Raw genomic sequence first — 14486 nt, 5'->3', positions numbered from 1 at the left:
ATGACGTCTTTATTTTATTTATATAGAGAGAGAGATTAGATTCAATCTTGTTTTGATCTTTTTTTAATTTTTTTTTTTTTTTTACATTTTGAAATATTGCCTGCAATGTGTGGAATGAATGCATGAAACAGTGTATGTGATATTTTTACATCTGTGTCTTGGTTATAATCTTAATAACTGTTTTTTGTTTGTTTGTTTTTTTACAGTGATGGTCTCCATGTTGTTTACTTGTGATAATGCACCTGACCAGATTTCTCTAATTGGAGTTAATAAGGTTATTTTTATCTTATCTTATCTTATCTTATCTGATTTTATCTTGTAGATGAGATTCTATATTTATTCATTTATAGATTGGATTCTATCTTGGTTTAATTCATTTATAGATTAGATTCTGTCTTTATTTTATTTCACTTGTAGGTTAAATTCCATCTTTATTTTGTTTATTTGTAGATTACATTCCATCTTTATAATCTTAATTTCATTTATTTGTAGATTAGATTCTATCTTCATTTTGTTTATTTGTAGATTAGATTCCAGCTTTATTTTGTTAGTAGATTATATTCTTTCCTTATTTTATTTATTAGTGTATATTTTTTCATATTTTAATAATTTCTCTCTCCCTCTCTCTCTCTCTTTCTCTCTCTGGCTGTCTCTCTCTCCTCCTCTCGATATCTGTATATACATTTTTTGGGGGGGCGGGGGGTATAATTTATTTATTATTTCTTTTTACTTGACTTGCATTTTTGGTATCTGGTGAGTGTTGTGCAGTGTGATTGGTGACACTGCGGGGTGGGTGGTGTGCAGAGTGATCTGACCGTGGCTGTGACCTTGAAGAGCCATGTTGTCCTCCACGCTTCTGTCACCTTGATGGACTGCCTGGGATACCCCCATGTGAGTGTCACAAGAAATCTTTTGCACTGTACTGTTCTGTACTGTACTGTATTGTGTTGTGTTTGTGACTCAACAGATTTCTCTACATGAAATCTGGGATGCTCTCCGCAGGGTAAGAGGGAAACGTTACAATCAATCAATCAATCAGTCAAAACACTCTATTAATCCACATGGAAATTAACTTGTGCAATCACAGGCTCGTCATCAACACCAACATCAAATAATCATGCGCGACAGAAAAAGAGATTAAAACCAGTCAAATAAGAATTCCCAATAGCATATGATAGACGAAAACAAACCTCCCCCCCCTACCCCCCCCCCCACACATGTGAACCTGCCACTTATGTCTGGCAATCTGCTACTAATGTCATCATGTTGTGGGTGTGTTTTGTCTGTCAGAATTGCTGTATGATTAGTCTGTCGGTCAGTTTTTTTGGTGTGCGTGTCGCTAAAGGTGTCTTGTCTTGTACCCACCACCCCACCCACTTTCCTGAGTTTCAAGTTTCCTCCTCAGCGCATGGAGACGTAAGTTAAAACGCTGCAGACAACAGATGTGTAAGGCGTTTGGAGCATCTGCCATGTTGGTATGTGTGGCGTGTTGGCGTGGCCATGTAACAACATCCGCTGGCCTCTCTCCAAGGAACTGTTGGGGCAAGGAGATGGAGCATAAGACACACACAGAAATATGGGGTGACAGCATTGCGGAATAGATGGGGAAGCTGTTTGTAGAGACACACACAACTGAGTCTGGTGAACAGTTCTTCGGTGCGGCGCCTCAGAGTTAAAGAAGAAGAAAGTGGGGCCTTGGCCCACAGAATGATTCAGCGCTTGTAGCTTTTAGAGGCATTTGATTGGCTAAGAGTGGACCGGGCAAGACGGGTCGTCTTTTCACTGTTAGCCGCACGAAATCTGGCCAAGCAGAGCGAACCGATAGGCCTAGTTTGCATCAGTTTGACATGGTAAGTATATGTATCACCAAACATGGAGTATAATACAAACTCCTCCTTTTTGTCAGACTTTGCCAGTGATCAGCATCGTTTGTCAAGACTTGTGGCATGAAAGCTCTGAATGAATTATCATCAGAGCAATGTTTCACTGACTTCACACTAGGTGAAGGGACAGTCACTGCACAATATCTGTACTAAATGAAACAAAACTGGGTAAAAGTGAGTGGCAAGACTTCATATAACTGAAATTATTGAAAAGAACTATTTGTCAGCGTCGCTTTACAAAAAAACGTCTCTCTCTCTTTCTCTCTCTCTCTCTCTCATACAAACACACACACAAAACACACACACACATGCACGCACAAATGCACACACACTCACACACACACGCACACACACACATACACTCATTCTCAACACACACAACACTCACACACACACATAATCACACACACACATGCACGCATGCATACATAATGCAGGCATTGTGAAAATATGCAGCACTTATGGACAATAAAAAAACCAACTCAAAACCATCATCCAAATAGAAATGATTAATGTTGGAATTTCAGACCTGGTGGAAGGGACGATTGTTGAAGGATTTCATACACAAGAACGATATCGTGACGGTCAACAGTTACATCAGCCAAGAAACCAGCAGTAATTTTCCTTGTAAGTCACTGTCCTCTTGATGGTGTTGTTTTAATCAGGCTTTTCTGTCTTTTTGTTTCTTTCTTTTGCTTTATTTCTGTCAAACCTGTGCTTTACAAAAAAAAAAAAAAATTTATATAAATTTCTTTTAATTAGTGTTTGAAGTTGAGTTTTTTAATTTTCGTATCGAAAGTCCTGTTTGTTGTGAAGTGCTTTGTTTTGTTACTCTTCTTTGTTTGAGAGAGAGAGAGTGAGTTGATTATTTTGTATTTGTAACATTCAGTTTGCATACATTTTAGTAAATACACACATACATTTCCACAGAGAGAGGAGTATCCTGTGAATTGCAGACAAATCTAAGACGTGCAGTGTATACATTTGTTACTGAATTTTAATGGCCTTTCAAAAGCAGCTCTCTGTTGACCCTATCCAGGTCGTCAGCCCGTTGTGCAAATGACCGTGTGTGTAAAGAGCTTAGAGCTTGGTCTCTGATGGAGGATAGGAGATACATAAGCATCCATATCAATCATTCAGTCAGTCTTTTTTTGTTTCAGTCGAGCCTGATGATGGTCAGGAAATGAAAGGAAGCCCCAGATCCAGCCAGCTTTGTTTTTACGTCAGAATCAGGTAAATGGACACCCCTTCTTGAAATCTTTTGGAGTGTGGAGGTAGCGATGTGAATTTGTGTTTGGGGGGGGGGATGTGGGGTTGGGATAGGGGGAGTGAGAGGAGAGGCGTGGTTGTGTGCATGTGTGGGTGACATTCACACACAAGCAGAAATGCATGGACACATATGTACTTGAACACTCCCCACTCGCCCAAAAAGGGTGAAAGAATGAAATTTCTTTGAATATTTGAATCTAGTTTCAGAAGAAGTTTTTAAATAAACAATGAGGGGCGCAATAGCCGAGTGGTTAAAGCATTGGACTTTCAATCTGCAGGTCCTGTGTTTGAATCTTGGTAATGGCACCTGGTTGCTAAAGGGTGGAGATTTTTCCAAATTCCCAGTAGGTCAACATATGTGCAGACCTGCTTGTGCCTGAACCCCCTTCATTTATATACGCAAACAGAAGATCAAATACACACATTAAACATCATGTAATCCATGTCAGTGTTAAGTGGGTTATGGAAACAAGAACACACCCAGCATGCACACCCTTGAAAACAGAGTATAGCTGCCTGCATGGTGGGGAAAAGACGGTCATACCCGTAAAAGCCCACTTGTGTACATACGAGTGAACGTGGGAGTCACAACCCAGGAAGAAAGAAGAAGAAAAATTGACACAGTTTGCTACTGGTTTTCAGGCAGTTCCAGAGCCTGGCCTCTGTGTACAGCCTGTCTCCCTCCGGCTCGTTCATGGTCTTCAGGGCCACCGCTGTCGCCTCGACCTCTGACCCTGCCGCTGATCCATCATCGGACCAGCAGAAGAGTTTCAAGCGTTGTGTGATGCTGTATTTTGCTCCTGTAGCACCTCTTTACAAAGGTTAGAAAACATTTGGTGTATTTTGCCCTTGTAACATCTCTGTACGAAGGTTAGTCGACGTTTTTTAACCCCTGAAAACAGAGCGTGGTTGCCTACTTGGCAGGGTAAAAGTAGTCATGAAGGTGATAACACACATGTAGCATATGAGTGAACATTGGAGTTGCACTACTTGTAGCCCTCAGACGCAGGAGAAGACCACATTTTGAAAGTTTAGAGCTTGTTCTCCCCCCCCCCCCTTAACTTTTTGTTTTCAACAGTGATTTTTCAGTGTTCACTGCCTGGTTTATCCTCTTTGAAAAGAATCTTGAGATGGAGTGGATAAGGGTAAAAAGTTTCTGGAGTGAATTTTGTGGAAGATCAGTTTATTTTCTTTCTTGGCAGAGTTGGGGGAAATGTTATCATTCTTTTTTTTTCTGAAATATGAAAATGGTATGGGTTTGTGATAATCTGCTTCAGATGATACTGAGCCTATTATCTGATCTAGATCCTCCACACATAGTTGAAGCATTAGTGTTTAAAATGGTAAATGCATTGATGATAGAACATGTCTCATTTTCTTTATTCCTTGGTAAATACCTGTGCGCAGCAAATGGCCCATCTCTCTGTTATATGTAATATGAATTTGTCATTGATTGGTATTATGTGAGGTTCTCATCAAACAAATTACAAGATGCTGTAAGTAGTATAGTAAGGGACTTTTGACCCCTCAAATGAGGTTCTCATTGAGGTTCTCAATGAAAATCTCATCGACGGGAAGTGGGCAGAATTTTCAAGGTCACTGGAAAGATTAGATGTGTGGGTCAAGGTCACATTGTCGGACGGGAAGTGTGGGCGTGTGCATTCCGGAAGTAGGCGGAAGGGTCAAGGTCATGGTGTGTACTAAATCAAAAGTGGCTCGATATTGTGATGTGGCGTGCTAAAAAATAGATAGACGTGTCTTGACATGTGTCAGTTGACTGTGCACAATGCACCTTTGTCTCTCGGAGTGTCTAAAAATAGATAGACGTGTCTTGATATGTTAGCCAACGTCATGTTCTTTGTTTTTTGACACGTTTCGAAAGAAACCCAAATTGATTGGGAAAAAAAAAAATAGTCTCCTCGGTGTGGAATCGAACCCTGTCTCCCTTGTGACAGGCGGGGATACTGACCACTATACTACCGAGAATACACAAGCTGTTATCAAAATTTGACATGATATTTCTGAAGAATAAAATCATTGTCATACCTTCGCCTTGCACGACAACAACTGTAGATGAACAACGTCCGAACGTAGTCTGTTGGCTCCAGCGCTTCCTTGGTGTCGACAGGCAACCAAGTGATGTATCAGAACAGGAGGCCATTAAAAATAAAAGACGCTCACTGATTTTTTTCATGCTCATAATATAAGTCTATAGCTTGGATTCAGTGTCTGTATGATGCTGTCAGTTGTCGTTCAGATGCTTGCATGTATGAAAGCAAGAAGTCTGTAACCTATACTTATATTTTTATATTAGTACGTCCAGACACAACATCACCAGCCAAATACCCCTCCCTTTTTTCCCTCACATACACGCACCCATGCATGCACACACTCTCTCTCTCTTTCTCAAAAAAATAAAAAGAGCTGCGTTTGGAGCAGAATGGCTTGTTTCCAGCATTTTCCAATAAATGTAAATGGTTGAATGTTAACTTTTGTGTACCTTGACTGTACTTTTTTTTTTTTCATAATCAAACATTTTCGACTCACTTGTGTAAACAAAATGAGTCTATGTTTTAACCTGGTGTTCGGTTGTCTGTCTGTGTGTCCGTGGTAAACTTTAACATTGACATTTTCTCTGCAAATACTTTGTCAGTTGACACCAAGTTAGGCATAAAAATAGGAAAAATTCAGTTCTTTCCAGTCATCTTGTTTAAAACAATATTGCACCTCTGGGATGGGCACAAAAACAAAACAAAAATGAAGCCTAATTATATGCAAACTGCATTTACTGTTATATTTATATTTTTTGTATTCCCTAAACTTGGCACTTTGATCTGATATTCTGACCAAACAACAAGAGCAGTCATTTTTATCATTTTTTGTTCAAACAGGAACTTCTTTTGCTAAGCATGGAAGTTTTATTTATTTTGCAAACGTTTTGGTGCAGATAGTAAAAAAGGGAAATTACTCTGTAATTAATGCTAGGGGACTTAATTCGCTTTAAACTGATCTTTCTCATCTTAAACATTACATTTTGAAATTATACACAATACATAAAAAGCTTGGATTTTTTTTTTTTTTTCCAGTGTATCACAAGTGAGTCTTGAAGGCCTTGCCTCTCTTGTTACAATTGTCAGTGTTATTTTTCAGACAATCAGTTACCCGAGGAAACAAAACACCGCATTTTCACCCTTCGTCACTCCCAGTTCTGCACTTACACTTCTGTAAATGCCAAGTGAGTGTGCATGTACATGTGTGTGTGAGTATACATGAGTGTGTGTACGTAAGTGTGTATGTACGTGTATGTGTGTGTGTGTGTGTGTGTATGAAACTGGCAAACTCATGAATCTTACATTTCCTGCGAGACATTATCTCATAGACAAGCGAAATGTGACATTTTAAACCCAGTTTGCATTAGATTATGATGGCAGCATTAATTGAGGCTGGCTCGGTTGACAATGAATGCAGTTTGAGCAAAATGTTTCTGTCTGGATTCATGGGGGGCTGTTGTTTGGGGGACGTGGTGGCGGTCTCCACTCGGGGGGGGGGGGGACGCTCACTCAGTCTGGCTCCACGACTAAGCCATTATTGTCGTTAGTAGGGGGCTTAGTAGATGGTGTCCTAAGTACATTGAATCAGAACAGGCACCACTGAACACCACCGAAGTGACTCAGCAGCAGTGCAGGCTGTGTAGCTGGCATGATCTCAGAGTCTTATCAGTGTGTGGGGATTATGAGTTGGCTTGGCATCTGCCTCTTCTTTCCTTTTGCTGTGGAAATGCAGATTCTGCTTCCAGTGAAGAATTTCCTGATGTTTTCAGTGACTTGAACTGGAAGTGCTTCCCATGTCTTAAGTGCTAGCTGGATGAAAAAAGGATAGTTGTCCTTTTTTGTTGTTGTTTTTTTTTCAGTTTTGTTTATTGGTACAATTGGGTTGTTTTTTGTGTTTTTGCAAATGCATGTGTATGTGTTTGTTTCTTTGAATGTGTATGTGTGCTTGTGTGTGTGTGAGAGAGAGAGAGAGAGAGTGTGTGTGTGTAGTTTGTGAATATTTCATGTATCATACTCAGCATAAGATCTGGTCGTTGGACACACACTGTGTGCAGTGTGATCGCCCTGTTGGGGTTCCTTCCTCAGGACATCGTGGGGACGTCCATCTTTGACTACTACCATCCCAGTGACCTGCCTCAGCTTCTGGACCTGTACAAACAAGGTGAGGGGTGTTCTGTAGTGTGCTACCATCCCAGTGACCTGCCTTAGCTCGTTGACCTGTACAAACAAGGTGAGGGGTGTTCTTCAGGGTGCTACCATCCCAGTGACCTGCCTTAGCTCATTGACCTGTACAAACAAGGTGAGGGGTGTTCTGTAGGGTGCTACCATCCAGTGACCTGCCTCAGCTCCTCGACCTGTACAAACAAGGTGAGGGGTGTTCTGTAGGGTGCTACCATCCAGTGACCTGCCTCAGCTCCTCGACCTGTACAAACAAGGTGAGGGTTGTTCTGTAGGGTGCTACCATCCAGTGACCTGCCTCAGCTTCTGGACCTGTACAAACAAGGTGAGGGGTGTTCTGTAGTGGGCTACCATCCAGTGACCTGCCTCTGCTCCTCGACCTGTACAAACAAGGTGAGGGGTGTTCTTCAGGGTGCTACCATCCACTGACCTGCCTCACTTTCTGGACCTGTACAAACAAGGTGAGGGGTGTTCTGTAGGGTGCTACCATCCAGTGACCTGCCTCACTTTCTGGACCTGTACAAACAAGGTGAGGGGTGTTCTGTAGGGTGTGCTGCACAAAATGTGTGTGTGTGTGTTAGTGAGCATGTGACTGAAGCTTGGTTGATTGTCACAGGAAACGAATGAAGAGTGCCTCAATCCCTCAATCCCTCAGTTTGCTCTACCCAGTTTGACAGCCTGTTGTGCAAATGACTTCATGTTTGTAAAGAGTTTTTGCTTGGTGTCTGACCAAGGAAAGGAACTATATAAGTATCAATGATAGCAATGATAATGATGATGTGGTGCACCAAATGGGGTCAGCGGTGTTTGGCTGTGAGAGGAGTATGTGATAGGTTTTGTGTGGCTTTGTAAAGATGGTGATAACAGAACAGTCCATAAGAGAGCTGGAAAATGTGTGTGATTGTGTATGTGTGTGTGTGTGTGTGTGTGTGTGTGAGTGTGACGGAGAGAGAAAGAGCATGTTTATGTGTATGAGAAAACATCTCTGTATTACTCATGCTTACATGTCTGAGGTAAAAGAACATAATACATAGGTCTCTTTTTGTATAAATTACTTAGGAAGGACAATGCATAAATAGGTTAGTGAAAAACAGTTGTTGACTGCATTAAAGCAGTTTTATGAACTTGTCGCTAAAAGCTTTCATTGACATTTGTCAGTTTTGTCAGTGAAGTTCACCCTTGTAGGGATGACTCAGTGTATGAAAATCACCATTAAAATTTTTTTTAGAACCACTGGTCTCTTTTTTCACATCTTTCTGTTCAAAAGTTTACAGTATTAAATCCTTGCTTGGGTACTGAAATAGAAGTTTCTAACTAGTATAATGATGGTAATGATAATGATAATATATTGTGTTTAAATGGCACAAATTCCCCATAGTGGAGTGATGGCCTAGAGGTAACGTGTCCGCCTAGGAAGCAAGAGAATCTGAGTGTGCTAGTTCGAATCACGGCTCATCCGCCAATATTTTCTCCCCCTCCACTAGAACTTGAGTGGTGGTCTGGACGCTAGTCATTCGGATGAGATGATAAACCGAGGTCCCGTGTGCACACGTAAAAGAACTCACGGCAACAAAAGGGTTGTTCCTGGCAAAATTTTGTAGAAAAATCCACTTCGATAGGAAAAACAAATAAACATATTGATTTCTGTTTGATCAGCCAAGCAGTCTGTTGGTCAGCCAGTGAAGAGCGCACCGTTGAGATTCCTGACCCACAACGGAACGTACCTGACGGTGACCACAGAACTGTCCACCTTCGTCAATCCCTGGGATCGCAGGCTGGAGATCTTCATTGCACAGCACACCGTCCTTCAGTGAGTGAGCCATTATACCCACACCTGCATGTATGCTTGCACACACTTGGATGACTTGCGCATAGACACTCAGACACTTACAGACACACACAGATACGCTCACACACTTTTACCTCACACACAGAGATAAACAGATGTGCACATACACATGCGCGCACACACACAAACACACACACACACACACACACACACACACACACTCTCACTCACTCACACACTCACTCATGCACACACACACTCGCTCTCACACACACACACACATATGTCATATACATACACACACACACACAACACAACACTCATATGCAAACTCACTCACACTTGTACACACACACTCTCTCTTTCTCTCTCTTACACTCACTCATTCACACACGTACACGCTCCTGTGGGTGAGAGTGAAGTAAAATGTGGGGACACTCACTCACTCACTCATTCAGACATGTACACTCCTGTGGATGAGTGTGACGTAAAATGTGGGGGCACTCACTCACTCACTCACTCATTCACACATGTACACTCCTCTTGGTGAGAGTGAAGTAAAATGTGGGGGCACTCACTCACTCACTCACTCATTCACACACATACAGTCCTGTATGTGAGAGTGAAGTAAAATGTGGGGACACTCACTCATTCACACATGTACACTTCTGTGGATGAGAGTGAAGTAAAATGTGGGGACACTCACTCACTCACTCATTCACACACATACACTCCTGTGGATGAGAGTGAAGTAAAATGTGGGGACACTCACTCTCTCACTCATTCACACATGTACACTTCTGTGGATGAGAGTGAAGTAAAATGTGGGGGCACTCACTCATTCACACACGTACACTCCTGTGGATGAGAGTGAAGTAAAATGTGGGGACACTCACTCGCTCACTCATTCACACACATACACTCCTGTGGATGAGAGTGAAGTAAAATGTGGGGACACTCACTCACTCACTCATTCACACATGTACACTTCTGTGGGTGAGAGTGAAGTAAAATGTGGGGACACTCACTCACTCACTCATTCACGCATGTACACTCCTCTTGGTGAGAGTGAAGTAAAATGTGGGGACACTCACTCACTCACTCATTCACACATGTACACTCCTCTTGGTGAGAGTGAAGTAAAATGCAGGGATACTCACTCACTCACTCATTCACACATGTACGCTCCTCTTGGTGAGAGTGAAGTAAAATGCAGGGATACTCACTCACTCACTCATTCACACACGTACACTTCTGTGGATGAGAGTGAAGTAAAATGTAGGGACACTCACTCACTCATTCATTCACACACGTACACTCCTGTGGATGAGAGTGAAGTAAAATGTGGGGACACTCACTCACTCACTCATTCACACATGTACACTCCTGTGGATGAGAGTGAAGTAAAATGTGGGGACACTCACTCACTCACTCATTCACACATGTACACTCCTGTGGATGAGAGTGAAGTAAAATGTCGGGACACTCACTCACTCATTCATTCACACATGTACACTCCTCTTGGTGAGAGTGAAGTAAAATGTAGGGACGCTCACTCACTCACTCAATTCAGACACGTACACTCCTCTTGGTCAGAGTGAAGTGAAACGTATGGACATTGTGATGGGCAGGCCTCCAGGAAACCCCAACGTGTTTGAGGAAGGGGCGGAGGACCAGGAATCAGCAGCCAAGAGGACCTCCAGTGCTTCCCGTGCCCTCATCCACACCATAGCTCAGATGGTGCTCAAGGTCTGCAGCTGGGGCACGCTAGCCCAGTGGTTAGAGCACTGGACTTTGAGTTCTGGGATCCTGGATGTGCTCGTGTGTGTGTGTGTGTGTGTGTGTGTAATTGTGTGCTTGTGTATGTTCATGTATATGTTTGTGTGCTTGTATGTGTGTGCATGTGCATGTTTGTGTGCTTGTGTGTGTGTGCATGTGTGTGTGCTTGTGTGTGTGTTTTTTGTCTTCTTTGTGCCTGACTGAAATGTCACTGTAAAGGGCTTTGAGCGGTTTGAAAGCACTATATAAATGTGTCATTATTATTATTATTTCATTATTACTGCTATTAGTGGTAGTTTCTTCTTGGCGTTCACACGTGTGTGATAGGTGCATGATACCTTGGTTTGTTAGAGGGCACACACACGATGGCCAGGTTCCTGTCTCCAGACCTGACTGGTGGGTGAGGGGTGGACGACAGCCGCAATAGCCGAGTGGTTAAAGTGTTGGACTTTCAATCTGAGGATCCCGGGTTCGAATCTCGGTAATGGCGCCTGGTGGGTAAAAGGTGGAGATTTTTCCGATCTCCCAGGTCAACATACGTGCAGACCTGCTAGTGCCTGAACCCCCTTCGTGTGTATGCACAAGCAGAAGATCAAATATGCACGTTACAGATCCTGTAGTCCATGTCAGCGTTTGGTGGGTTATGGAAACGAGAACATACCCAGCATCACACCCCCGAAAACAGAGTATGGCTGCATACATGGCGGGGTAAAAAATGATCATACACGTAAAAGCCCACTCGTGTACATATGAGTGAACATGGGATCTGCAGCCCACGAACGAAGAAAAAGAAGGAGGGGTGGACATTTTTCCGACCCCACAGGATTGCCTTGTTAATGAAGTGAACTGTACTGCTGTTTCTGTTTTTTTTTCACCTTTCCCTCAAGGCTTGACTATGCGCATGGTGTTATGCTGCTGGTCAGGCATCTGCTTAGCTGATGTGGTGTTGCGCACATGGATTTTGTCCGAACGCTGTGATGCCTCCTTGAGTAACTGAACTGAACTGAACTGAACTGAACTTCGTTAACAGGAGGCAGAAGACTGTGTGGAGCAGACGTCAGAGTCTGAGTGTGAAGTGTCGTCCAGTGAAACAGCCGGGAAGAGCATCTCTTCGCTGTACAGACAAGTCAACTACTCCCTCAACATCAGGAGGTAAGCTGTCTCTAATCTGATGTTCACTGCATGTGTATGTGCTGAGGCACCGTGGCTCGTATTTTTTGCACTTATGCCCAAGCAGTGGCACTGACTCCAAATTACTTTATGAGGGAAGGGACACCACTCTTGATGGACTTACTGACAGAGGTCTTATTTTGAAGTTTTTTGGTTTTGTTTTTTTGTTTGTTTTGGAAGTTTAGTCAGCATTTTTGTTTTGTTTTGAAGGCAGATGTGTAACATCTGTCTACATGCTTTGATGCCTCCTGGAAACTGTAAATGAAACTAATATATATATATATTTATACAAACTATAAGGAGATGTAACTCTGTCCATACACAAGGTACACAACTTCAAGCTAGCACACAGATGAATAAAAGGTGCATTGGAACAAACCCAGACACTTTCTCAAAAAGGAAGCTCCAGGATTGTCCTTATACTGATCATTTTGACATGTGCACACAGTTTATATACACATATATTTTGGATAATTGCAGGTTTTTGTCGAGTCACCCCAAGTTGTTTCCTGCATCAGAAGACAACAGCAGTGAAGACGTGAGTCAGAAGGATCCCAGTGAAGGTGAGAACAGCTGTTGGGGAAACTGACTCGCTCTTATTTCACATCTCCTTCACTCTCTCTCACTCTCTCTCTCTCTCTCTCTGTTCTTTCCATCCCATGCTTAGAAAATTGACTTCACCCATTCTTTCCATCCCAAGCAGGAATGTGTTTTCATTCTGTCTTTAAAAAAAAAGAAAAAAGAATTATACCAATAATGATTTAATTTCTACAGATCCTTTCCTCGGATGATGCAGAACAACCTTCACCACTGCTCCCACCCCCACGCCCCCACCCCTCAGTTTACTTCCTCACCCACCTTGGCCTTCCTGCCCACCCACCCATCACTTGACAACACACTGTCCATGCAAAAAATTATCAATCAGACATGTCAGTTGTGCTACTGTCAATTGCAGTGCATCAGTTCCATTCGGAAATATCTGTCCACCGACGCAGTATCTAGACTTGTTTCTCTCATTCTCTCTCGCCTTGACTACTGTAACTCTTTATTGTCTGGTTTGCCTTCAGTGCATACAAAACTCTGCTGCCTGACATGTCCTCAGAAAGAAAAGATCTGAGCACATCACTCCTATTTTGCAACATCTCCATTGGCTCCCTGTTTCACACAGAATAAAGCATAAGATCAGCACTATGTTATAAATGTATTCACAGATCTGCCCCTTCCTATCTTTGTGGCTGCCTTCACCTCTACACTCCATCTAAATCTCTACGATCGGCTTCGGATCCCCTCTGTTTACACATACCCAGATTCAAACACTCCACTGTTGGATGCTGTTCTTTCTCTGTCTCTGGACCTTGTATTTGGAATGAACTTCCACTTTCACTTCGTCAGGTCTCCGCACTCAGCTCGTTCAAGTCTGGCCTTAAAACCCACCTTTTCACAAGATGGCCTCCCTCCCCTGCCTCTCCCTTGTCTTCAGTTTCTTCAGTTTTAGAGTTATGCATGCATGTAAATGACTGGTGTGAAAGTGCTTAGATTTGTCTCTGCACAAGATTCAGTGCTATATAAATACTATCATTATTATTATTATTACCTTCCCCTCCCACTAACATCACATCCCCTTCTCAATATTCTGTCTCCCCCCACACCCCAATTTTTTATTTCTTCTTCTTTTTGCTTCCCCATCATCTGCACTGTTTCAGTGGCATCACTCCCACACCACTCCCTCTGAGTCCCCCATACACAGCCACACCTAGGCTTGTCTGCCACCCCAGATTGTTCTTCCTGTCGGTGTTGAAGTCGGTGAACAGAGCCTCAAATAGCTCTCCTCCTTCTTCCTCAACTCAGTGGAGAGTCACTGAGGTGCCACATGTTAGAACTGCTCACTTCTCCAGCTCTGTCAGTTGTATGTCAGAGCCTGGGGTTTCTGCTGTGCTGATGGCTATCACGTCCATCCTGTGTTGTTGTCATGAACCCCCTTCATGTGTATATGCAAGCAGAAGATCAAATACGCATGTTATAGATTATGGAATCCACGTCAGCATTCAGTGGGTTATGGAAACAAGAACATACCCAGCATGCGCACCCCCAATAATGGAGTATGGCTGCCTATATGGCGGGGTAAATATGGTCATACATGTAAAAGCCCACTGGTGTACATACAAGTGAACGTGGGAGTTGCAGCCCACAAATGCAAAGAAGGAGTCAGTATGATTTTTTTCTGTCTCCATATCATGTCACTTCTGCAATGTTGCCAGTCTGTCATTTTTTTCTGTCTTCTTATCACATCCATTCTGCAGTGTTGTCAGTCTATCATTTTTTTCCTAACTTCCCCCAGCATCTCCCTTCCTCAGCAGTTTCTTGGAG

At 42.7% G+C, this 14486-nt stretch overlaps 1 protein-coding gene across 1 annotated transcript in view; it reads left to right on the top strand.

The window, feature by feature from the left end:
- Positions 1 to 3049: 3049 nt before the first annotated feature.
- The window catches only part of LOC143287288 (uncharacterized), a 17593-nt gene continuing 6156 nt past the window's right edge, over positions 3050 to 14486 (top strand). The window contains exons 1-8 of the mRNA XM_076595232.1: positions 3050 to 3116; positions 3795 to 3973; positions 6303 to 6387; positions 7258 to 7364; positions 9038 to 9191; positions 10802 to 10919; positions 11980 to 12101; positions 12600 to 12682. Coding sequence (XP_076451347.1) covers positions 3067 to 3116; positions 3795 to 3973; positions 6303 to 6387; positions 7258 to 7364; positions 9038 to 9191; positions 10802 to 10919; positions 11980 to 12101; positions 12600 to 12682 — 898 coding nt within the window. The 5' untranslated portion in view covers positions 3050 to 3066. The remainder of the gene's footprint in view (positions 3117 to 3794; positions 3974 to 6302; positions 6388 to 7257; positions 7365 to 9037; positions 9192 to 10801; positions 10920 to 11979; positions 12102 to 12599; positions 12683 to 14486) is intronic.

This window comes from Babylonia areolata, chromosome 11 (assembly GCF_041734735.1).
Source record: "Babylonia areolata isolate BAREFJ2019XMU chromosome 11, ASM4173473v1, whole genome shotgun sequence".
NCBI lineage: Eukaryota > Metazoa > Mollusca > Gastropoda > Neogastropoda > Buccinidae > Babylonia > Babylonia areolata.
The sequence above is the reverse complement of the archived record's forward strand: the minus strand, read 5'-3'. Positions and strand labels throughout refer to the sequence as shown.